Source organism: Crocodylus siamensis, chromosome 5 (assembly GCF_052110815.1).
Source record: "Crocodylus siamensis isolate JL-2025a chromosome 5, ASM5211081v1, whole genome shotgun sequence".
NCBI classification, from domain to species: Eukaryota; Metazoa; Chordata; order Crocodylia; family Crocodylidae; genus Crocodylus; species Crocodylus siamensis.
Genome location: NC_143399.1, coordinates 149,167,596 through 149,193,333, shown reverse-complemented (window position 1 = coordinate 149,193,333; position 25,738 = coordinate 149,167,596). Strand labels below are relative to the sequence as shown.

At 40.3% G+C, this 25,738-nt stretch overlaps 1 protein-coding gene across 1 annotated transcript in view; it reads left to right on the top strand.

Annotated features, from left to right (window-relative positions):
* Positions 1-25,738, top strand: part of CHN2 (chimerin 2) — a 230,455-nt gene that overhangs the window by 130,628 nt on the left and 74,089 nt on the right. Inside the window, exons 4-6 of the mRNA XM_090046649.1 lie at positions 3,475-3,506; positions 10,134-10,247; positions 12,878-13,163. Of these exons, the coding sequence (XP_089902775.1) occupies positions 3,475-3,506; positions 10,134-10,247; positions 12,878-13,163 (432 nt within the window). The remainder of the gene's footprint in view (positions 1-3,474; positions 3,507-10,133; positions 10,248-12,877; positions 13,164-25,738) is intronic.

The following is a 25,738-nucleotide window of genomic DNA, read 5'->3' as shown; positions in this document are numbered from 1 at the left end:
GCTCCGACTAACCTGTTCCAGTATTTTACTACCCTCCTAGTGAGAAAATTTTTACTTATATCTAACCTAAACTTCTCTTGCTCCAACTTGAGACAGTTGCTCCTTCTGCTGTCATCTGCCACCACTGTGCTACATCCTCTTTCAATCCCCCATTCAGGTAGTTGAAGGCTGCTATTAAATCCCCTCCCAGTCTCCTCTTCTAGACTAAGTACATCCAGTTCCCTCAGTCTTTCATCGTAAGTCTAGTCCCCCAGTCATTGCATGGGATCCCAAGTGCAGGACTTTGCATTTGTCCTTGTTAAACCTCATGAGATTTATTTTGGCCCCATCCTCCAATTTGTCTAGGTATTGAAACAGTCTGCAAAATTTCGCACAGCCTTATTGAACACCTCCACAGATGGTGAGTGCACCACCTCTGCTAGGAGTATGTTTCAGATTCTGGTGACCCTTTCAGACAAAGTTTTTTTTCCTTATGTCCAGCCTGAATTTACCTTCTCTTAGCTTATGCCCATTTGTCCTTATCCTCCCCTGAGGTGCCTTCCTGAAGAGCCCAGAACCTGATGCGCATCCCTGACATACTTGTAGGCAGCTATCAAGTCACCTCTTAGCCTTCTCTTAGACTGAACAGGCCCAGTTTCCAGAGTCTTTCCTCTTGGGGCCTATCCTCCAGGCCCTTGACCATAAGGGTGACCTTTCTTTGTACCTTATCCACAACCTTCCTGAAGTGCAGCTATTCTAGCTGTGGCCTCACCAACACTGAATAGAGAGGGAGACGTACCTCCCTGCATCTATTGGCAACACATCGGCTGATGCATGCCAGAGTTCTATGTGCCCTTCTAGCAACCTCATCACACTGCTGGCTCATGTTCTTCTTGTCTGTTGTGATCCCCAGGTCCACTACCCATTGTGTAGTTATGGTGAAGGTTCTTCCTACCCAGATGAAGAACCCTGCACTTCTCCCTGTTAAATCTCATCTGATTCTGTTCAGCCCATAAATCCAGTCTGTCCAAGTCATCTTGGATCTTTACCCTATCCTCTGGTGTGCCTGTGTTTCCCACAGCTTGATATGATCCATGAACTTAATCATTGAGCTTTCCACCTCCTCGTCCAAGTCATTAATAAATATGTTAAAGAGCACAGGTCCAAGCACCAGTCCCTGGGGGACACTACTGGAGATGGCCCTCCAGAATGAGGTGATTCCCATCAATTACAACTCTCTCTGGGATCGGCCTGTAAGCCAGTTGTCGGGACTGGTCCATCTCAGTAGCCTCCAGTATTTAGCTTGTATGTGTTTTTGTTTGAATATATGCCACCTGCTTAAAATTTTTTCTGGAAAAAAAAGTCAAAATAGAAAAGGAAATCATTAAATCACTTTGATTTCAGTGAAAAAAATAGAATGATCCAAAAATAGATGAAAAGTTTTGAAATTTTGTGTTTCATCCTAATTCTGGATGAAACAATTTTGAAATTGGAACATGTTCTGTGAAATAGAAGTCCTGGTTCCGTAAATAAGGCAATACTGAGGTGTGCATGCAGCTCTTTAAAAGAGAAAAAAAGAAGAGACAATTTGCCTGTGTTCTTTCCCTCCTCCCCCCCACCCCACAGTAAGTGTGCTTGTAGAGGTCAGGATCAAAGGCTAAGACAAACAGCCATAGCTGGAGGGCAGCTGCATTCTTAGTCACATCAGAAAATGATCTCTTAATAGCACACTGAAAGTAGAAATAGTTAATGAATAGCTTTTCAAATTAAAAATTAATATTCAAACAACAAGTATTTTATCTGTATATTTCTGTAAAATGTCATTAAACAAAAAATCTTGTGTGTAAAACCTTGTAAGGAAGTGCCCCCTGCTGGCTTGATATTTATTTCACTTGGAAACTGTAGGTAGAACTGATTTTTCTTTTCCTTTTTTTTTTTTTGTTTAGTGCTTTTTATTGCTACACCATGTTTCTGCTATCTGTTGTTAAGGTTTAAGTGAACTAGCGTGCAAAGATAATCTCTTATTTGTGTAGAAGCTAAGTCTATTAACTTTATGGATTTCTTCGAAGAATAGTTATTACTCAACTCTTCTGTTCCACGCCATACCTAGTAAACATGCCACATTATTCTTATGGAGTATTAAACCAGTTTTTTTTTTTACTGTTGGTAAAGAAATTGATAGCTGAAACATGACTCTTGATTAGAGAAAGTTACCACACAGTTGTGCTAAAATTGTAACTATGCATTAATTCAGAAATAAAGGCAATTTAAAACAAAGGCTTTAGATAAATCAAGACATTCATAAGGTGCAGTAGATTGTCAGCTCAGAGCTTCTTGTAGGATCAAGGGCTGAGCAAAGAATCAATGTCATATGGGACAAAGTTGGTGTGCAGCAATGTTACTTTTCTAGGGTTTGGCTGTAAACCCTTCCAAATACTTGACTTCAGTGTACTTTGGATCCTACAGAATCCTGAGACCTTGAGGAATTTCAAAGTGGGCACCTTTTCAAAATGCAAAATTGAGACACATGAAGCTGGCAGCCAGGCATGGGAGTCATATGGTGCAACCCCACTGCCTGCCCTGAGCCTGCAGGGGAGGAGTGTATTTCCCTCGCCCACCCACCCCTAGACTGTCATCACCGCCACCAGCCCTTGGAAATGGGTCTCCCACAGCCTCTATGCTGTATGACCGACCACGCACAGAGCAATAGGGGTGGGCAGATGGCTGCAGGAGCTTCCCCAGCACTGCAGGAGCAGGGGCAGGAGTCAGTGACAGGTTGTGCCATAGCCCCCACCCCAGGGGGGATGCCCTTTGCAACCAGCCAGCCCCAGCCCTGGTTACCGCTGCCTCTGCATCCTCCTGGCTGCTGCCATAGCTGGACTCAATGCTCACTTCCTCCATCGCCATCTTCCTGCTGAACAGAGGAATCCAAGACAAATGCTGTCCCAGAGTCATTCAGCCCAGGATGGGGACTTGATGTTTCCATTTCAGGACTGTTCCACCCAATCAGGGATGAGTGGTCACTCTAGGGGGAAACAGGAGGCTTAAAGTCTCCCATGAACATAAATTCTTCAGCTTGGTATCTGCAGGCAAAAAAGGGTTTTAGAAACCAAATAGCAGATGACAAATAAGTTTTACATTGTATAAATAATACACATTGGAAAAAATGGAGTAAATTATCTCTCCTAACACAGTTTACTGTAGTTCAACTATGTTTTATCATTCCAAATTATCGTGGCTATCAGAATAATGAAAATATAACTGTTTTTTCCATTTTTACCTCCTGTTGTTTTTTCTTAAGAGTGTTTATTGTGAATTCTGGTCCTCTTGTTTAAGTTATCTTTCTAAAATCTGCAAAGTTTGGACAATTAGGCATGAAATCTGAATTGGATGTAACACTCTTTATTAGTAATTCAGAAATTTACATGCCTGAACTCTATTTGCATGTTGTTGATTGAAATTTGTGCGTTAATTTTATTTTTTTTCAAAATTCAGGTGGAGAACAGACCAAAATACTATGGACGAGAGTATGTATTATACCATTTTATTTTAATTACCTGATATGTAATCATTTGCTATATCACATAGTACATTTCTATTAGTGCAGAAATAGTATACAATATAATGGTTTTATTCCACTTCCCACAAACCAAGGATTTAAATCCATTTAAATATTTCAGTTCCAACAACCTTAGGACCAGTTATTTCTATCCAACAGTGCATAGATTGTGCCTCCACTCAAGTCTGCATATAAGCTAGAAATGAACAAGGACATGGGTGTGCTTGGTGGTCTTTGGATGATTTTGGGGAGAATGATTCTGATTTTCTGATCTGTTATAGTTATGATAATAACTATATAGTTAATTCCTTTAATTACTGGAGGAGGTTCACCCTCAGTTTTAGTGTTCTCCTCCACTCTGATCATAGAGAATTAGGGCTGGAAAGGACCTCTCATCTAGTCAAGCCCACAACTCAAGGCAGGTTCATCCCTGACTAAACTATCCTGCGTTTTCTGTATTTTTCTCCCCATAATGACCAGTTTGACAGTCATTTAGAATATAAAACTCCTGAGGTACAAATATTGCTCCCCTCAGTAGGGATACAAGGCTTGAAATGTAGTAGAGCTTGTACAGTCCCAGTGCTTGTTGGGGAGAATGGCAGGCTAGTCAGAGACATCATAAGGATAAATTAATTTTCCCTGTGTCCAACATGAGAGCAATATCTATAGGGGACTTGTATTCCCATTGACCAAAATCCCTGTGTAGTGAACAAGGGCTATAGCTGTAACTATAGCTCATGTCAGATCCTTTACTTGAGATAGAATCATACAAAATTAGGGTTGGAAGGGACGTCAGGACACTTAGTCCAACCTTCTGCTGTCAGTAGGACCATCCCCAACTAGATCATCCCAGCCAAGGCTTTGTTTAGTCGGGTCTTAAAAACCTCCAAGGGTGTAGATTCCACAACCTGTCTGGGTAATCTGTTCAAGTGTCCATTCATCCAGCCCTTACTTCCTTAGCTTGCCTGTGAGAATGTTGTGGAAGACAATATCAAAAGCCTTGCTAAAAGTCAAGGTATACCACATCCACTGGTTTCCCCCAAAGCCAGTCACCTCATCATAGACATCAATCAGGCTGGTCAGGCATGATTTTCTGTTGATGAATCTATGATGACTCTTCCTAATCACCTTCTTCCCCTCCAAGTGCTTAGAAATGTATTCCTTGAAGATCTTCTCCATGATTTTTCCAGGGATTGAGGTGAGGCTGACTGGTCTGTAGTCCCCTGGATCCTCCTTTTTCTCTTTCTTAAATATGGGCACTGTGCCCTTTTCTAATGATCTGGGACCTCTCCTGATCACTATGAGTTTTCTAAGATGATGGCCAGTGGCTCTTCAATCTCATTAGCCAACTGCTTCAACAGCCTCGGGTGTTGCCTGGTGCAGTAGTCTGGGAACTGACCTTGCCTGTGAAGACTGAAGTGAAGAAGGCATTAAGCACTTCAGGGGTGCAGGTTGTAGCCATGTTGGTCTAAGGACCTAGGGAGATGATGTTCTTTGGGTGAATCTGATGTCTTTTTATTAGACCACACCATATCTAATAATTAGATATATGATACCGTCTAATATTAGAGGTATGATAATAATCTAATAATATCACACCAGGATGACATCTAAGCCTGCCTTACATATCTACAGGAGCAAGATTACAATTCGGAGTGCAGACCTAAAGATATTGCTGACCTTATACACTTCATCCTTACACACAATAATTTCACTTTTAATAACCAACACTTCCTCCAGACCATGGGAACAGCTATGGGCACCAAAATGGCCCCACAGTATGCCAACCTTTTTATGAGCCACCTGGAAGAAAACTTCCTCAAGGACTGCACCACCAAACCCTTGCTATACTTAAGATATATTGATGGCATCTTCATCATTTGGCCTGAAAACCTGCAATCTCTGATTAAGTTCCATCGGAAATTCAACAATCACTATCCCTCCATCTGACTATCTCTTGAATACTCCACCACCAACATCACCTTTTTAGATACTATGATCAAGTATCCAAAATGATAAAATACAGACCACATTATACAAGAAACCCACAGGCCAACATACATATCTGCACAGAACCAGCAGTCACCCTAAACACACTAAAAAAGCTGTGATATACAGCCAAGCCCTCAGATACCACCAAATTTGCATTGAGGAGAACACCCGGGATTGCCACCTCACCAATCTTGAAAAGGTTTTCGCCCAACAGGGACATTCCTCCAGAGAGAGAGATCGCACATTTGAAAGAGCCCCCAGATACCACGTGAGCTGCAGTACAAAAGAAACCCCCCCACGAATCGCACACCACTGGTTATGACATATCACCCCTCCCTCAAACCCATACTGAAAATCCTCAAACAATTGCAACCCATACTAGAAAGAGACCCTATTCTTTAAGAGATCTTCCCAGAGCCACCCATCCTAGCCTTCAAGCAAGCACTTAACCTCATTAACCTCATCACCAGAAGCAAACTTCATCAGGCCCAGAACACACCAAATGGATCCAGATCACGCCATGACAAGACATGCAAAACCTGCCAACACATTTCCACCACCCCCACAATTACTATACCCCACAACAGAGCCATCAGCATTACCGGAGCTTACAGCTGCACCTCCAGAAATGTAATATATCTCATCCAATGCACTAAATGCCCTGATGGAAAATACGTAGGAAAGACAAAACAATTGTGTACCAGAATGAATGCATACTGAAATCTATCAAATGCAAGAATACCCAATTACCAGTGGGGGCACATTCTCACAAGAAAATCTCTGTCTCTCCCCTAATCCTGATCACTTACAAAAGGAAACTTACAAAATGCTTCTTGGGGACAAGCCTATGAACTCCACTTCATCAGCCTCCTGGATACTAAAAATCATATACTAAATATAGACATTGGATTTATGACACATCATAACCTGCGTGACATCTGACTCCCCACGTACCTCTCCACTATTCATCCCCCTTCTCCTCCCCCACAACCCAGCCTGTCTCTCACCCACTGACTCCTCCATTTACATCTTCACTGACTGCCTGTCTTGTATGCATACCAGCCCAGCCTCTGGCTTCTTTACTATTCATTCCATCCAGGAAGAGCACACACCAACTGCAGAAACTTCCTTAGCCTGACGAAGGGTTTTTGAACCCAAAAGCTTGCTTAAATTTTTTTCCCCAACTGTTTAAGTTGGTCTAATAAAAGATATTAGATCCACCCAAAGAACCTTGTCTGCCTTAAGCACTTCAGCCTTTTGTGCACCCTCTGTCACAAGGATGCTTCCGCCATTCAGTAAGGGACCCACGCTTTCCCTGATTCTCCTCTTGCTGCTGATACATTTGTAGAAATCCTTCTTGTTACCCTTCACATCCCTGGCTAGCTGCAACCGCAATTTTGTTTTGGCCTTCTTAATTTCACCCCTTCATGCCCAAGCAATGGTCTTATACTCCTCCCTAGTTGTTTGTCCAGGTTTCCACTTCTTATAAGTTTCCTTTTTGTGACTTAGTTTACTGAAGAGTTCCCTGCTAAGCCAAACTGGTCCTCTGCCATACTTGCCAGTCTTCCTACACATCGGGATGGTGTGTTCCTGCACTCTCAATAAGGCTTATTTAAAGTACAGCCAACTCTCCTGTACTATTCTCCCCCTCAGACTGCCTTCCCAGGCAATCCTGTCCATGCGTTCCCTAAGCGAGCTAAAGTCTGCTTTTGTGAAGTCCAAGATCCTTACTCTGCTGTTCTCCATCCTTCCTTTCCTCAGGATCCTAAACTCAATCATCTCATGGTCACTGCTGCCCAAGTTACCAGCTACTACTACATTCCCCACCAGTTCTTCCCTGTTTGTGAGCAGTAGGTCAAGGAGAGGATGGCCCCTAGTTGGCTGCTCCAGCACTTGCACCAGGAATTTATCCCCAACACTCTCAAAAAAACTTCTTGGATTGCCTGTACACTGCTGTATTCCCGTCCCAGCCGATTATCTGGGTGATTGAAGTACCCCATGAGAACCAGGGCTTGTGATCAGGAAAATTCTGCTAGCTGGGATGTGTGCTCTTTAATACAGTACATTTCTGAGGCCTTAACTCTTATTGCTAACTAAAATAAACATACTTCATACCCTAGTTTGTAATTCCATCCCAGACACACTAACTGTGATTGATGAAACTGAGAGAGCTAGCAGCCTGCCCCTAATTACTGTAGTTTCATTTTAAAGTACAATCTGTGGCAATGGGGGAGTTGTACATAGTTGCTTGAGTGCGATAGGGTTAAAAGACATTCTCCCTCTAATTGAATCACAATGCTTTCTTGCTTAAAGCTGTTAAACCATGTCACCACTTCTCTTGGTTACTGACATGGTACAGAGTCAGAGAAATGTAGGGCTTAAAGAGATCGTCTAGCCCAGCGGTCACAAACCTTTTCAAGTTGCAGGCCAGAATAATCCAGCTTCCATCAGGTGGGTGGACACTAAAACCCAGCTGTTGCTACTGCTTCTTCTCTCTGCTGTGGCATGAGGAGAGCTCATATGGCCACTGCTTCTCTCTGCAGCAGCCTGAGGAGAGCTCCAGTAGAGACCAATTACTCCCACTGGCACAGGAGAACCACGGCTGCCAAAACCCTCCGCTGCCAAACTCTGCTGAAGTCCCCAGTCTGTGAGCCAGATCAAATGGCTCATTGGCCCAGATTTGACCCATGGGCCATAGGTTACCAGCTCCTGATCTAGCCCAGTTGTGTTACAAATTAGCCCTGCACCCTCCCCTGCCCCAAGTGCCACTCTGATCCTCTTTCCTTTGTTCAATCTCCTGCTCTGCTTCTTACTGTATCTGCCACTTTGCTGCCTGTTCCCTCCCTGATCCACCACCCACACAGGCTGCTCATGCCACTTGCAGCACTTGTGCCACTGCTTGACCCCCCCGATCTAGCTCATCTTCCTGCACTGAGGAAGGATGATACTTACTGGACCGTCCCTGATAAATATTTGTCTGACCTTTTCTTAAAAACCACTAATGAAGAAGAGTGTCCTGCCTCGCAAGGTAGCTGGTTCCAGTGCTTCATTTAGGAATTTTGTTTCTCAACATCAAATCAAAATATTCCATGTATTACAACAAACATTCAAGGAAAAACTAAAAATCTAAGTTGTTTATTTGTTGTCATTGTCAATGAGCTTATAAATAAAGATATGTTTGTTTATATAGTTTAGGAGATGCTTATTTTAATTGATTAATAGAAAATTACCTCCTCTCTATCAGTACAGTAGTAAAGTACAAACCAATTATGTCATTTTTGAAAAAGAAATATGCTTAGTAACTCTTTGGAACAATCCCCTATAACCTTATTACTTCCAGTCTGTAATGCATTACATGCATTCTTTTAACATGTTAAAAGATTACCTAAATTCAGTTGCTTTTCAGTTCTCTTCCATCTCTTTTTCCTTTCCCCACTAAGCCAGAAGCAGCATTTGAAACAAGTTGTTTCCTATGTGTTATGTCAGACAAGAGACAATGCTTGGTGTTGGTTGATTTTACTATATTTTGGATAGCAGCACTTAAAATCTTTCAAAGCTCCATAGAAAGGTTTAGTGATGCATCAGCTGGCAAAATATGTGCAAGTCTTTGTATTTTAAAATGCTCTACAGACTATTTTGTCCTTGTTTGAAGTTCACAGCACAGGTATTGATCAGTGTAAAGTTAATTGTTTATCTTGGGTCAGGGCAGTAATAAAGAATCACAGAAACTGTTGCTTTCCTTCAGCATTGGGGAAGGAACTTTCTTGAAATAAGGTCAATGATACCTTTGGCAAGGCTACTCTGAACCACTTTCTACTGAACTATAATACGTCTGAATTGAATTTTTGCCAGTTTTTTGCTTCCTGCTGTCTGTTACAGCAGTGCAGACTTGTATAGGCAATAAAGGCAGGCTTAAAACACATGCACTGATTTTAACTTATCTCACTTGATTTAGTGTCATTAATTCTGCTAATTTTTAAATCCTCTTGTAGAAAGTACTCATCTTAGTAAGCCCCAGGTCAGGTTGTACTTCTTTATAAAGTTGGTAAAAAGGGAGAAAAAACAATTCAGGTATGAATTGTGAATATTTTTTGTTTCTTTTGGTTGAGGTTTTTATTTTGTTACACTTCTGAACAATGACAGTGGAGCTGATTGAAATTTAACATGAAAGCAAAAGCTCTTATGGGCTTCAGTGAAAACTGGATTAGCTAAAATGCACTTTATTCTGTTGCAGTGTTATTCTTTCCTCTGGATATGCCAAAACTCATACTGATAAACACTTTTCACCATTTTTACCTACTTTTTAAAACTTTCACCCACATTCAAATGGGCCTGACCAAAGCGTTTTCCTAAAAGTAGGGTTTTGGCTGGTGAATAGCTTCCTCTGTGGCTTAAAAAAAAAAAGGTCGCAGAAAAATCTTCTAGCACAAGTATTCAACTAGCGAGCAGCCTTCAGTCTCGTTGTTCCACTGACAATATTCTGTGTCTATTCCACTATGTTCTACTAATGGTCTTCTGTATCTCATTTTAATAGATGTAGCTTCATGTGGTCTTTTTTTCTACACGGAATTATTCTGTAAATTACTAAAATCTTTTCTTCCAGGTTTCATGGGATCATTTCTCGAGAGCAAGCAGATGAACTACTGGGAGGTGTGGAAGGAGCGTATATTCTTAGGGAAAGCCAGCGGCAACCTGGCTGCTACACACTTGCTCTCAGGTAAACTTGGTTTTATTAAAACATTCATACATCTGATAGACATTAGGAGGAGAAGGAAGAAGTGACATTTGTCCCTTCTGGGTGGTGTGCTGTCTGCCATTAGTTGTTAAGTTTTGAAGTGTAGGAGTGATTTCAGGCTCCTACCTGCTCTTTGACAATCCCACTACAACAGTCACCTAGTCAACCTGTTTTACCATCTCCAACTGGCTAGGAGGTTTCCTACTGTTGTTCATTGTTTTATTCACTCTAGCTTAGACTGTTGTAATGTCCGTGATATCAGGTCATTCATTAGAACCAATTGTAGGTTGAAGTAGTACATAATGTTGTTTCCCACTTAAGTGCTTAACTTGCTGGAATGGAAAGGAGTCTCTGTTGGCACCTGACTGAATAATCAAATGATTTTTTTTGTGCTGCTGGAATCTTGCTGTGTTACTAATGTGTTCTAATTACCTGAGGGTGCCTAGTACGTTAGTCAGGAAATTTGTATTTTGGAAATCAACTTAAGGCCTAAAGTTTATTTATTTATTTATTTATTTAAAAAGACACCAAACTACTTAAGTGAAATCAGTGTATGTCTTACAACTGTTATAATCTTACTGGGCAATATCTTCTAGATTTTATCACCCTTAATAAAACTATACCTTTATTACTAACCAGTTTATAACATTCACTGTTTTTGTGGTATATACAAAAAAGATTCTAATTTTATACTGTTTCTGATAAGTCTAGGGAAAAATACAGAAAAGATTTCTTAGAGTTAAACATATTGCACTAAAATCCTCTTCCTCGCTTCTGTTCATGTGTAAGCAAGTGAGCAAAACCAAGAGTTGATGTTCCTTGGTCATAAAAAGTGCAAGAAACGAAAGCAATATCTACCAAATGGAAAAGAATGAAATATATGATTTTTCTTTCTTTTTTTTTTTTGGGGGGTGGGGGGGAGTTGAGATATGAGGTAGGTATTACCAAATAAAGAGTATGATAATGGATTGTGTCCTTCACTAAATATATGTAGAGTGGTTGTAGCACCTGCAACCCAACACCCACCCTCATAATACTATAGAGCAGGGGTTCCCAAAGTTCTTATGCCACAGCCTGGCAAACTGTGGCCCAGCAGTCACAGCCTACTGCAGCCGAAATGTCTGGCCGGAAGACAGGTAAGGATAACCCTGCCTTGCCCCTCAGGATGTCAGGGGCAAACCCTGCACTGCCCTGGGACCTGTGGAAGGAGTTGTGGCCTCTCTTTACAGCTCTGGGGGGCTGTGGTTTGCCAGTCTGCAGCCACTTCTGTGCTGCAGACCAGTAGCCAACAAGCCGTGGCCCAGCACTGAGCCATGGCCCAGGGATTGAGAACCCCTGCTATAATACATTTTCAACCTAAAGTCAATATATAGATGCATGGAGATTCAAAAGTGTAAATATGCTCACAGATTTGGAATTTACATTAAGTTTCTAAGGCTAGGGACAGAAATTACACATAAATCAGTATACGAGATTGGTAACTGGTTCAAATCTGTAATACAACAGAAGTTCAGTATACATAAACCACTTTCAAAATGGCTAAAACTGGTTTAAGGTAAACCTGGATAGATGTAGTATCAGACTTAATTTATTTAGGTTAGATTGGTTTATTGAACTTGTGTCCCAGCTCCCCTCCAGATTCAAATGAACTCACAGTCCCCCAGCATCCCAGAATATTTTGCACCTCCCCTGAAACCCCCGTTCTCCCCTCACCCCCTCCTTGCAGGTTAGGCAGGCTAGCTTTGACCCAAGCTATCTGCTCCAGCTGAGCAGGGAGACATGCTCTAGCATGCCCTGCCACCCTCTCCCCCAGCTTCTGGCCTGAGTCACTGTGGCTGCATTTCCAGAATCAAAAGTGAATGTCTGTTCTCTTGCTTCTCAATGCAATCTACACAGTTTAAATTAACTTGCAAATATTGAATCGATTCAGCCTTGGGCTTTTTGACTATCTATATTTAGCCCAGGGATGTATCTATACCGTAACAGCAGCAAGCCATGACAAGCCCACTCTGCACATGCATGTACATGCCACACCTGGAAACATACAGGTGAACATACCCTGCGGTGACAGAGGCTTCCGTCTGTGAAACAAAGCAAATATATAGACATATCTATTTGTGGTGAAATCCTGGCCCCAGTGAAATCAATTGAAAAACCTCCATGTATGTCATTAAGCCAAGATTGCACCCTTGAGATGGTATTTTTAAGTACACTTAAACATTTATAATCACTGCTTTTCAGTGCAATTTAAAAAACCGTGTACTATATCTATCATAAATGGTCACACAGAAAGCATAGAAAAGCACATGCCATCCTAGGCGTTTGCCAGTCATTAGATCCACATCTCTGCCAATCCTCTCAAGACAAGCAGAGGTTGATTTAAATGCATAGACTTTTGGGTCATGTTGCTCACTACATTTAGTAAATGGCCTCAGTTCTACAGTCAGATCTAGAACCTAAAAGGGTTCTATATGGTTCATTCAGACAGATCCAGATGCAAATATCAGGTTGTAAAATCTATACATATTAAGCAAAATTACCTCCTCATTGTGATAGTATGATGTATTTTCTCTCTCTTTCCCCACACCTCTTTTTTTCTTGTTTGCATGCAGGTTTGGTAATCAGACCTTAAACTACAGGTTATTCTATGATGGCAAGCACTTTGTGGGGGAGAAAAGGTTTGAATCTATCCATGATTTGGTAACAGATGGCTTGATAACCTTGTATATAGAAACAAAGGCTTCTGAGTATATTTCCAAAATGACCACAAACCCCATCTATGAACATATTGGATATGCTACGTTACTTAGAGAAAAAGTATCCCGGAGGCTGAGCAGAACGAAAAATGAGTCAAGAAAAGCTAGTGTAACAAGTGAAGAAGCAACCCAAGTGGAGAAGGTAAGTATTCAGTTTTAGATGAAAATTCACATTACTTTACTTTACTTTAAATGTTTGAAAATCTAAATTTATAAAACGTTCCTTTAAGAAATATTATAATTTTGTCATTAGTAAGTGTTTCTGCATAGCAAAATGTTTATATAGCCTGCTAATATGGAAATAACACTAAATTATTATATAATTGGAGCTTTGGAAAGGAAAATTAAAGCTTCTGTCTCTTATCAAATACCAGTGATTTTACTGTATAAGAAGGTGTAGAACTTGACTATCATAGAAACTGCCCCTTTCTCTGTGCAACATTACAATGACCATGGCCTGTTGAGGTGTTTACCCACATACGTTGTTAAGAGACATTCGCATTGCTTCACAGTAAACCCAAGAACATGGCCAGGAAGTACAGCTCACCCAATCATACCTGTGCCAAAGCCCAGAAATTATGCAGTGCTACCCTGCATATACACCAAGAAGCATGCCCAAGGCAGCGAACAGATCTGGGTGTATGTTTAGAGCAGCATTAAACCAATCACTTTGCCTAATTTCTGGTTTTCAGTATGTGCTGAGGGGGATGGAATGGGTGGGACATGAATCTTAAAGGCTTGCTATGGAGTCTTTTAAAGACCAAAGTGATGATATGTTCAGTGGTGAGCCTGCAACTGAAGAACTTGTTCCCATTGGTCATGCACCAAAGCTCAAGTTTGCAAGCTTTTCATGTACAGGGCAAAGCTCCTCTTTCTTTGGTGAATGGATCTGGAATGGGGTATTTTTTTCTCTTTTTCCTTCCCTCCTTTTTCTTGGCATCTCTCATGTGCCCAAATCCCAAAGCAACATGTGAACTAGATATTATTGACATAATGCAATAAACTGAGAATTCCTTCCAGTTAGTAACCAGCTGGAAACATCAGATTAAGAATTAAACCATATACAGTAATTACTGTTGCAAGATATGATATGGATGTTTCACCTATACAAATGGTAATTCATTAAGCACCCCAAATAAAACTTTCTTCCAGATGCAGATGTTTCTGGTGGATTAGCTAATTCATGGATATGTTTGAACTTCTGCATGATGATTGTGATGATTTTGATGTTTAATCAGCCGGTATATATTTGAGAGATGGTGACTAAAGTTGCAGGAAGATAACATGCCCTATAAAAGAATATAAACACAGATATCACCTTTTACTAAAGCTTCTCTCTCCAGCTGAATGGGATTTCCAGGCTGGTTACTTTCTGCCCTGATTCACATACTGGCACTGACTGAATGCATGCTGGTTTGGAAATCTGACACAAAGTAAAACAAACCAGATGCAGGCAGCGTGTAACAGTCTAGGAATTGTTCCAGGTAATGGTTCTTACTCTTGAATAACTGGAGTGACATCTCAAGCTATTCACTTTCAACAGGAAATTAATTTGATTTAATAACACTGTTTTTCAGTAAAGGCACACAGCCTGGGGAAGATCTTTAGAGAACAGAATCTGAATTAGGGATTTGTCTCAGCCTATTTCAGGAGAAATCTTTTGACAGTGGTAGCATAAGCTGGATGGTGTTCCAAAAACTAAGATATGGGAAAGTCATACAGAAACAGATGTCATACCCATTCTGTTGATTCTTGTGATTGGACACTGGCTGCTTTCAAACTCTGTTGTGACTTTGGGGCACAGTAAGAAACATGCATAGTACAAGGTGAAATTTTTCTGTGTGGATGAGAGTCAATAACAACTCAGCAAAGCTAGAGGTGGGGGTGCCAGTTTATGCAGTGGAAATTAAAGTTTCCTTTGTTGAGAAAAAATATCCGACACATAAAATTAAACTTTAGATGCATTAGATGCAGGGGTAGCAGTGGACATAGTCTTCCTGGACTTCCGGAAGGCTTTTGACACTGTCTCTCACCCCCTTCTCATTAAGAAACTGGGGGACTGTGGTGTAGACACCCACACAGTCAAATGAGTCGCCAGCTGGCTGGAGGGCCGCACCCAGAGGGTGGTAGTGGATGGGTCCTTCTCAACCTGGAAGGACGTGGGCAGTGGGGTTCCGCAGGGCTCGGTCCTTGGGCCCGCACTGTTCAACATCTTCATCAGCAACTTGGATGAGGTACCCTGTTCAAATTTGCTGATGACACTAAGATGTGGGGGGACGTGGGCACACTAGAAGGAAGCAACAGGCTACAGTCAGACCTAGACAGGTTACAAGGGTGGGCGGATGAGAATAGGATGCGATTCAACACAGACAAGTGCAAGGTGATGCACCTTGGGAGGAACAACCGGCACCATACGTACAGGTTGGGGAACTCCCCTGTTGTCAGCACGGAGGCGGAAAAGGATCTTGGAGTCATAATTGACTCCAAGATGAACATGGGCCGGCAGTATGGGGAGGCAGTTAGGAAGGCCAACCACACCTTGTCATGCATCCACAGACGCATCTCGAGCAGGTCCAAAGAGGTGATCCTCCCCCTCTATGCGGCACGGGTCAGGCCATAGTTGGAGTACTGAGTCCAGTTCTGGGCGCCACACTTCAAGAGGGATGTGAACAGCATGGAGAGGGTCCAGAGGAGGGCCACTCGCATGATCAGGGGACAGCAGGGCAGGCCTATGAGGAGAGGCTACGGGACCTGAACCTGTTCGGCCTCCAAAAGAGAAGGCTGAGGGGGGATGTTGTGGCCTGTTACAAACTAGTCAGGGGGGACCAGCAGGCATTGAGGGAGTCCCCTGAGCACTACCAGGAGTGACCAGGAATAACGGTCACAAGCTGGCAGAGGGTAGGTTTAGGTTAGACATCAGGAGGCGCTACTTCACCATCAGGGCGGCTAGGATCTGGAACCAACTTCCAGGAGAAGTGGTGCAGGCTCCTACCCTGGGGGTGTTTAAGAGGAGGTTAGATGAACACCTTGCTGGGGTCGTTTGACCCCAGTACTCTTTCCTGCCATGGCAGCGGGTCGGACTAGATGATCTACTCAGGTCCTTTCCGACCCTAGAAACTATGAAACTAACTATAGTGATTTTTAAAACATTATTATGCAGCGTTAGTGTAATTAAGGCAGTTTCCACAGTCCTAAATTCTGGACTCGTTCCTTAGCTTATGAAGTCATAGAAATGTGTTGTTTATAATTAGACAAAACCAAATATATTAGAAAATTTTACCTTCATTGAAATTCTTAACCGTAATATTGGTGATTTTTTTGTAATATTGGAGCACTGCAAAATGGTTTATTTTAATAATTTGTTTTCAGAACTAATTGTTGTCTCTTATATGCTGAGGCTTTGTCAAAATGTTTCAAGTTGGGGTGCTTGAAGGTACATACTTAATCAAAATATCCTTTCACACATGCAGAATTGCAAGCTTTCGGGCACCTCTGGAAAGCAGACTACTTTGCCTAAGCATCAAATTATGATAATGAACAAACAAACCAATAACTGAGTCAAAAGAAGTGGGGTCTTACTGTGTATCAGCTGCTCTGAGGGAACTGGTTTGTCTACATGCTTTTATCCCATGCTGAGGTAAAATTAAACTGTGGTAACTTAGTCCTATTTTACTCAGGACTTACCGTGAGGATGAAACGCATGTCATGGAGCCGGTGACATACAGCAAGTCCCCTTTTAACACAGTATATTTTGTAACTGTCTTTGTTTTTAGACTCCTGCATTTTGAGCTTTGATCTCATCTATCTTCCATTAAAATCAATTGAAAAACTAACATTGATTTCAACAGAGAGAGAATTGTGTTGTAAGGTTTAGCTAAGTTAAAGAAAAAATCAGTATTTACAAAGCCCTTCTAGAGGATTGATATGAAAATATGCTGTGCTTATACCATGCCTCTATGAATATTTGCATGTTTTCATAGCTTTATGTGTACAACTAGTGAGTACCTGCAGCACTGGGATCTATCTGCAACACTTAGCAGGTTGGCTGGCAGGTTCCTGACTAATTTTATAAATAGCTGTACTCCATATGGCAAGTGTGTGCTCATTCACCTTATTGGCAGCTCTCTGACCCTCCCGTCATGAAGGAGGAGAAAAGAAGAGATGCCATCAGAATTCATTTCTTGCTATCAGGACCAGGGGCTGCCTTTCAGAGGGGTTGTGCTTCATGAGAAAGTTTGAGGACACACTGTTGCAGCCAAAGTGTGCCTGCTGTCTTCATGCAGCAAGTCTAGGGCATCATTCCCTACAGTCAGGGAGGATAAGCAGTCCAGAATGAACCTAACTTCAGAACAGGCAAAAGAAGGAGAGAAAATCCCAGTAAATGAATTCAAGATTTGGCTACCGGTACTTGAATAAGGCCTCCCTCAACCCATAACTCCCACAACAGGGGATTTGAGCTTTGATCTCCTTTATCTTCCATTAAAATCAATGGAAAAACTAACATTGATTTCAGCAGAGATAAAATTGGGTTGCAAGTTTTAGCTAAGTTAAAGAAAAGAATCAGTATTGAGCCCCCCACCGCCCCTCACCTCCAAACAAAGGCATTCATTCACCTCGCATGGAGATCAGGAGCTTTGGCACCAGGAACATCGCATGTGGATTTCTGTGAAGGAGTGCCTCTTTGTTTTGGTGCCAGATGGGGGACATCTGCATCTTTTTCATTCAGTCTACATATAGAGGGGGGTTCTCATCACAGAGGTATGTGTTCATTTTTGTGTAATTTGGACAAATTGATGAGCAGGTCGTATAGGATGGATAGAGATAAGGGAAGCATCACCTCAGACTGACCCCTGATAAGCAGGCAAAGGACCGTGAAATAAATCAACCAAGTATCATGTTTATGTTTTACAACAGTGTAAGTCAGAGCAAAACAATATAGTGTTTACTATATAAATCACACTTAAAAAAAAAAGTATTTCAGGAATATTGTTTTGAGGAAATATTAGTTCAATGTTAATTCTATCAATGACTTTGCTTTCGTTTGCAGTTTCCTGTATAGCATGTTAGACACAAGGCACATTATGGTTACATATCAAAACCTTCACCTGCAGTTAAAACAATAACATTTAGGCAACCAAAAAGAAGCAGAGTAGCAATCAGGTTGACGTATCAAGTAATTTATTTGATAAAATATGCGCAGACTGATGATTTAATTTTCTACAAGAGGAGTTTAGAGTGAACTGGGGAAACAGAAGGTTTGAATTATTAAACTGGCTCTTTTAATATTCTGCCTCCAATATTTTGAATGTCTCAGAAATGATAGGAAAGAACAAAGGTGACGAGGAGGGAGGCTCTCATTATTTTTCAAAAGGAACTTTAATAATTTGGCACAGTACAGGCTAAGCCCCAATACTTAGATGAGGCTTTTTAAAAGTGACATTTCACTTCATATTGATACCATTTGCAAAGCTGTAAAACCACTGCTGAAGGCATTACTTTTCTCAGTAGATTTGTTACACCATTTGGGGGACTCTATCCATTCTGTCTTGTCCCATGTTGACAAGAGAAATTATTAAATGTCTCAGTCATTCCAGAGAGCCTTCTCCCCTTTGGGTAGGTCAATGGAAGGTTGCCAGAGAGGCACTGACTAGAAAGAGGAAACACATTTGAACAGAGTGATCTGGTACTGCCTGAGGTACCTGTCTACTCCCATAATATCATTTCTTAGAGGTTGTAATTAGTGGAGTCATGCCCACTGCTGTGAGGGGGGATGTGATTCTAGTGTCAAATTAAGCTATCTTGGTCCATTTTTACTTATTGTTTTTTGGAAGAATCTCAAGAAACTCTTTACACATGGAAATGCCTAATAAAGTAAACATCTTTCTGCATCATCCTTCTTTGAACACCTACAAAATTTACAGGTATTAAGCCAGAGTCAAATATTTGAGTCAAACAGCCTGTCCTGCTAGCATGCTTACAGCATGTCAATGTCTATCATGCAAAGGAGGAATGTAGCTAGCGTAACATTCAGCATCTTTGTCTCCATAGCCTGAATGATGAGAGACCTATTAATGGCTAGGGCAGTCTTCAGCACAGTGCCAGCTTATGGAACTGTAAAAAGATTCCTTGGCAATCAGTAGTGTAACTCAGGAGTGACTGAAATCACCTTTGGGAGGGGGTGCAAAAATTGCTGCTGCTGCTGTGGCTGCTGGCCACGCCACCTCTACCAGCAATAGATGTGGGCTCCCCAGATTTTATCTTTAATCCAAAAGGAGGGTGCTCCTTAAGAATGAGTGGTCTTAGAAATGTAAATCCTGCAAAATATTAGTTGAGAAGAAAAGTACACAGTGGACATGTTTATGTGTGGATTTATGCTGGCTTAAATTTACTTAAGTGGAAATAGGCTGGCATCTACACATGCAGGCATTAAGGTGCATTGATGCTGTGTGTGAACTGACTTGGGACTAAACTGCATAGTAACTAATTGGGTGTAAATTTGATACCTTCCCGATGCTGGTATCAAATTTACACTCAAGTCGGTGTAAGTCACCATATTTACTGCACAGTACAGGTGTGCACATGTGACGCACGCCTGTACTGCACAGTAATTTTGGTTACTGCACATTAAATGCATACATGTGGACATGCCCAGGCACAGCCATTCTTACATGACCATCCTTAACTAGGGATCACGGGTAAAAAGTTGATATCATGTTGAAAGAACATGGAAGTATTTCATAATTCAGGGCTCCTCTACAGTCCATAGTGCAGATTGCTGTTTCATATTCTACATGTGTTCTAATCATGGAAATACTCTGACTTGGGGAAAATAAAAAATATGCAGCAACAAGACCCATAGCAGATATGAAACTCACACTGTTAATGCAAGAAAAGAACTTTAGAAGATAAAAATAATGGTTATTAGTTTGGATGTCTGTTTTACATTCTAAGTATCCTTTTAATAGAAGTAAAACAGTAAACACTGTAAAGTTAAGGGAGGTATTATCTGAATATCTAAAGTGCTAGCTTATTGAACTAGAAAGATATCTCGGCAATCAGTAGGGATGACAGGGATCACCTTTGGGGATAGGGATTGCAAAAATAGCTGCTGCTGGCCACACCACCTATCCCATGTTTTACTGTGGCAAAACTCTCATGGAGATCACCTGAGATAAGATCAGGCTTAGTCCATTCAGAATTACAATTTGCATATGAACTACTTGTTTGTTTGGCATCTGGACATGGAATACCTGTTAAGCCCCAAAATGACACAATTTAATTATAAGCATCTGCTGAAATGTGCTTTTGTCAGTAAAGAGCCCTTGGTTATGATAATCTATGATGGAAAAAAAATTGGTATTTTCAACTGAAAACATGGAGGGTTTTGCTCGGGGACAGCACCAAACGGTGTGTTAGCAATAGACACCCATGGTGCTCTATTTCAGTAGGCAGAGAAGCTGAAATATTGCTGCTCGACATAGTAACCTTTTTACCCATTTTGCTGGAAGCAAGTACCATGCATTTATGTGCAAATGACTGAGCCCAAAGTTAATATTTTATGTAGGATTGAACAGCTAAAATGATAAGTGTATTATGGAATCTAGAAGGTCTTAGATTACCTCAGTCAAAATCCTCTGCAAATAATAGTGAGGCAGATAAGAAAGCTGTTCCCATTAAGGAACAGGTGACAAAAAAGGAAGAATAACCTGCTGGAAAAAGTAATGGATAATATTGTAGTCATTAGTCATGCTATTTGCACACATCTTTGCATGGAATAGAACAAGGTACTTTGAGGAAGAATTTTCTCAAACTCTGATTTTAGATGTAATCTGATTACGCTATTGTATTTTATTACAAGTTTGTATTATTATAAATCAAAAGTAGTTGGAGACAGATCAGCTTAGGAAACTTTTTTGATTTGGTTAGTACCTATATCATTATTCAAAATTCCCCTGACTCCTTTGAAGACTTCTTCACTTCATTCTCCATCTCCGTTATTTTGCCAGTCTTCAGCCTTTCTGGCCCTCCATTTCTCCCTTATGCTTTCCTTCCTGCAACTCTTCCCTCTTATCATGGAACTGTATTTTGTCTCTTGCTCCTTCGCTGAGACAGCTGCATATACCTTTTCACAGACTGGGTACATATAGGCATTACATTTACATCAACCTAATCAGGTTTAAGTCGATCTAAATGCCTGATCATACAGACCTGCAGAGGGCTTAAATCACCCCAAAATAATATGCCTAATCTAAGAGGGCACCTCAGTAGGTACACTAATTTAGACTGAGATCAGGTTAACTTGATTTAAGAAAAGGTTAACGGATCTTGCATTGTACGTTTGCAGTGCAGCCATGGGGTTGGGAAAGCCCAGCTGCTCACCCCAACCCCCTGGCTTTGCTAATCCCACTACCCCCACCCTGACTAGACCTATATTTGTAGCCCCCTGATCAGACCAGGCAACCTCCCCCCCCCAACCCCCCTCACAAACCTGTCAGCCCCCCCCCCACGATCTTCCAAATCTCCCAAGGACCTGCTAGCCCCCCTCCAGTCCCCCACCCCTTGCCCCAGCCCAAGTTACTTACTCCAGGTTCCTCATACAGCTCTTGAAAGTAGGGAACACAAGTACATGTCATTCCTAGAATCAATGAACTACCGAATGCATCCGCTCCCAGTCTAGGCGTAAATGGCCTAAAATTGGCCTGTTCACACCCTCTGAGGATTTCCTTCCAGATGTGTACCAGAGTACACTGAGTATGCTGTTAAGAGTACACTGCTTGTCTCTAGGAGTGTCCCTTTAACAGTATAAGATTTAATCTCCACTGCCCATGTAGGGCTACAAAGGGTTAAAAGTAGTGAAAAAGGCATCTTTACAAGAATGGAAAGCAGGGAAAAAGGACTACCTCAATATTTCAAAGTTCACAGTTCAACTTGAGCAATGAGCTGAGGTTTGGAATGCTGTGTTAACTTCTCAGATATTGTTTATAATATATAAAGAAATGAAAACCTATAGCTGTGTGCATAGTACCAATTACTATTTTAAAAAATGATTGAGGGGGTCTTGTAATATATATATGTAAGTAATTATACTTGTGAGGAAACAAAAGCAGATAAGGATAAACTACAATAACATTCTCAGGACATCTACCGTATATTCACACAGCAATACAAAGTGATCAATAGAGGTCTTCTGTGTAGAGCAAATTAGGGTGTGCATGTGTGTGTGCATGTTCACCACTGATGTATGGCTTTGGGGCCAATAGCATTATATACCTATTGCTATTCACCCAAAAGCAAACTCAGTGATATGTGAAAAAGCAATGACTTGAAACTATATTCTGTCAAAAATATATCTGCTAATTAGTTTTGAACTGGGAAATTTATAAGTCTATACATGCACCTATTCTTGCATACAAGTTAAAAAATTCTGGCAAAAATCTAAGTTTTGCAGTGGTTCTGGAAATGCATCTTCTGACTTATTCTGTGTTCCAGTCCACAAACTTGACTAGCATATGATTCCCTATTGGACTTCATATACTCACCTCCTGGAAAGTGGTTCTAAGACCCTTAAAACCAGACCTGTTACGTTTCATGCCTATTTTTTCCTTTATTTATTTATTTATATAAATATTGTATATAAATAAATACACACACACACACGCACACACACACACAAGCTTTAGCTTTTCTTGGAGAGAGAGACAAGAAACTGACATGCTATACTATTTAAAATACTATATGTGATCATCTAACCTTTAGTTATAGCATTTCCTAACCTGAACACTTAACAGTGCTACCTTAATATTTCCTTTTAATCTTTGCTTACACTTAATGGTAATTTAGTTTGGAATTTTCTTTTACGTTATATTACAGTAAGGAGCAGCAGATTTGAATGCAGTACCATTATTTTTAACAAGCAGACATACTTGGAATTGTAATTAAATTATTGTTTAATTAAAAATGGGTAAATGATTCCAAAAGGAGATAATTATTGAAATAAATTGCATGAATTGTTTTTGCCTCTATTTTTAGTATCTTTGAAACTGCTGTTTGATTTTTTCTCACTTTTCAACATGTGTGTATATGTATACACATATATTCTAAATGTAAAAGATGAATAGGTTCAGTATCTCTTGATTTGTTTTTTCTGTGTGTAGAAGAAAGGTTAAAAGAAAATACTTTTTCAACCTTCTTTAATCCAATAAAATTCCACTGTTTTGCCAGATTAAGGATTGCTGAAAAGTACTCCGTTTAATTCATGTTAGTGACCTTAGAAGTTAAGGCATCAAAAGGAAAAAACCCTCCCATGTTGATTACTTGTAGTCCTTCCCTAAAGCTGTTGACAGAACTTCCCTTGCTGTCTGTATAATAATGCATTAATTTGCTCTTTTAATATTAGCATCTGATCAAGTAGGCTGCTGCCTACAAAAGCTTATTGACCCCTACAAAAGCTTATCTTTTAAAGACCCAGTTAGTTTTTAAGATGCTATGCTGCTCTGCATCCCACTTTAATATCGTTAGCATATGGGTATCAAAGTAGGGTTTTGTCTCTCAATAAGCTGAATCAGTGAGGTGATTATTTCTAAAATGAGCCAGGCAAGATAACAACTGGCATTACTTTCTATGCAGTACCCATTCACAAAGCTGATATAGCACAATGATAGTGAGCCGGGTTTAATGCCCATCAAAGTACATGAAGACTACCATTGATTTCCATGGGCCTTGGATCAGGACAACAGACAAGGCTGTACACATGTAATAAAGTATTTCCTTGTCCAATCTTTAAAAAATATATATTTAAGGAGTGCAAGTTATCAGCCCTCCAAACTTAAACAAATTGGATATAGATGGGTCCTTCATGACAGAGTAATCCTGGAAGTAAATGGATGCACCTGCAACATTTTTTAAAGGTCCAAAACAGTATTAACATTCTCAAATACCAGTACCTTATCTGTCTTTATGCTCTGTTGAACATTATTGATCTTTTCATCTTGACCATTAATCTGTTTCCAGCACAAGCAGTTGGAAAAGATTTTTCGGAAAGTCAATTGTACAATGGTGCAAACATGCTTACATTAGTAATTTAAAAGTAAAATATATACTGGGTTTTTATTTTGACTTTTTAAAATTTAAAATAGCTCAGTATTCTTAAATTATATAAACTAATTTCCATAGCGACATGTACGGGGGCAGCAGCCTCCCACTTAAACATTTTATTTGAGTAGTCACTGAAAAATAAAATGCTACTTGATTTATCTTTGAGTCACTATGTAAATCTACTAAATTTTTACAAGTGCCAGTGAACCTGATGCATTGTAAGGTTTAAGGCCAGATACTCAACGGGTCTAAGTCAGTTTAGATGAATAACTAACTGTACTTTGTGTCAAAATGAGTCTTCTTGAAAGGTGATCAATATTTAGATGCTTCAGAATATATGCTGTAGGTATACACAATATTTTTTGTCAGAATTATTGGGGGGGGGTCTCATTGTGTTCTCTCCTTTCCAAATCCAATATACAGTGTTTGATCTTCTACATATGAAAAATTCTTAAATTATATAACCTTAATTTTGGTGTTCAGTGTACTCTTCCCATCCTGTCCTCTCTTCCATTACTTCCTAGATCTCATGATCCTTCATCCTAAAAGTTGTGTTGTACTGTGGCCTGAGACTTTATTTTTATGGAGGGCACCATACACAGCTGCTAAGTTCGGAAAGATGAAATAGTGGAGTGAAAGGGAAAGTTCAAGAAAATGAAAACCATTTTTTTAAATGAAAAGAGTAATCCTGATATTAAATGTACTGTAAAGTTAACTCTTCTCTCTAAAAGAGTAAAATAATGAAACCATAAAAAACCCAACTAGATATTGAACACGATAGACTCCTGTTTTAAAAAATGTTGATCCTAGAGGATTACAGAACTGTAAACAGTAAGCAACATGGTTTTATAAAGAATGAGCATCAGGCCAATCAGACCTGATTGCTTTTTGATAGAATTGCAAAACTAGTGAATGGTGAAAAAGGAACAGAAGTGATCTAATTGGATTTTTCACAACACATTCAATAAAATGTTGTATGAAACTGTATTCCTGAAATTAATGCAAAGTTGAAATGAGCATGGTCACATGGACTGAAAGTGGTAAAATAGTAGGTGATGATAGATGATAACACATTAACCTGAGGTGAGATATCTGATGAAGTACTTCAAGGACTGGAATTTGGTCCTGTTTCATTAAAGATATTTACTGATGATTTGGAAGAGCTGTAAACAAGACAATACTGCTAAACAGAAGTAACATATAATATTGAATGAGTAGGAATTGTAAATACTACTTTGGATAGATTGTACCAATGGGAGCTAAAGTGTAGTCAGAAAATAATTCTGTGTGAAAAATGTGTCCTAGTACTAGTGAATGCAAATTATTTAAAACATAAATATTTAGAAGGAGAGTGATTCTGGCAAGCATATTAGAAATGAGTTGGCAGTCTATTGGAACTGTAAAGGACCATATGTTTGGTTAAACATAAGCAGGTATTGCATTACTTCATGTATGAGTATAAGCTCTGGAAATGTATAAACAGTCCAGAACAACAACTTCAACAGTGTTTTATCCTGATCAGCATATTTTAATCAACTAATTTGGCACATTTTATGCCTCAGAACATGAGCCAAGCCGTATGCATACTATGCAGCCTCCTTTCTGCTTGTATTGGTCCTGTCA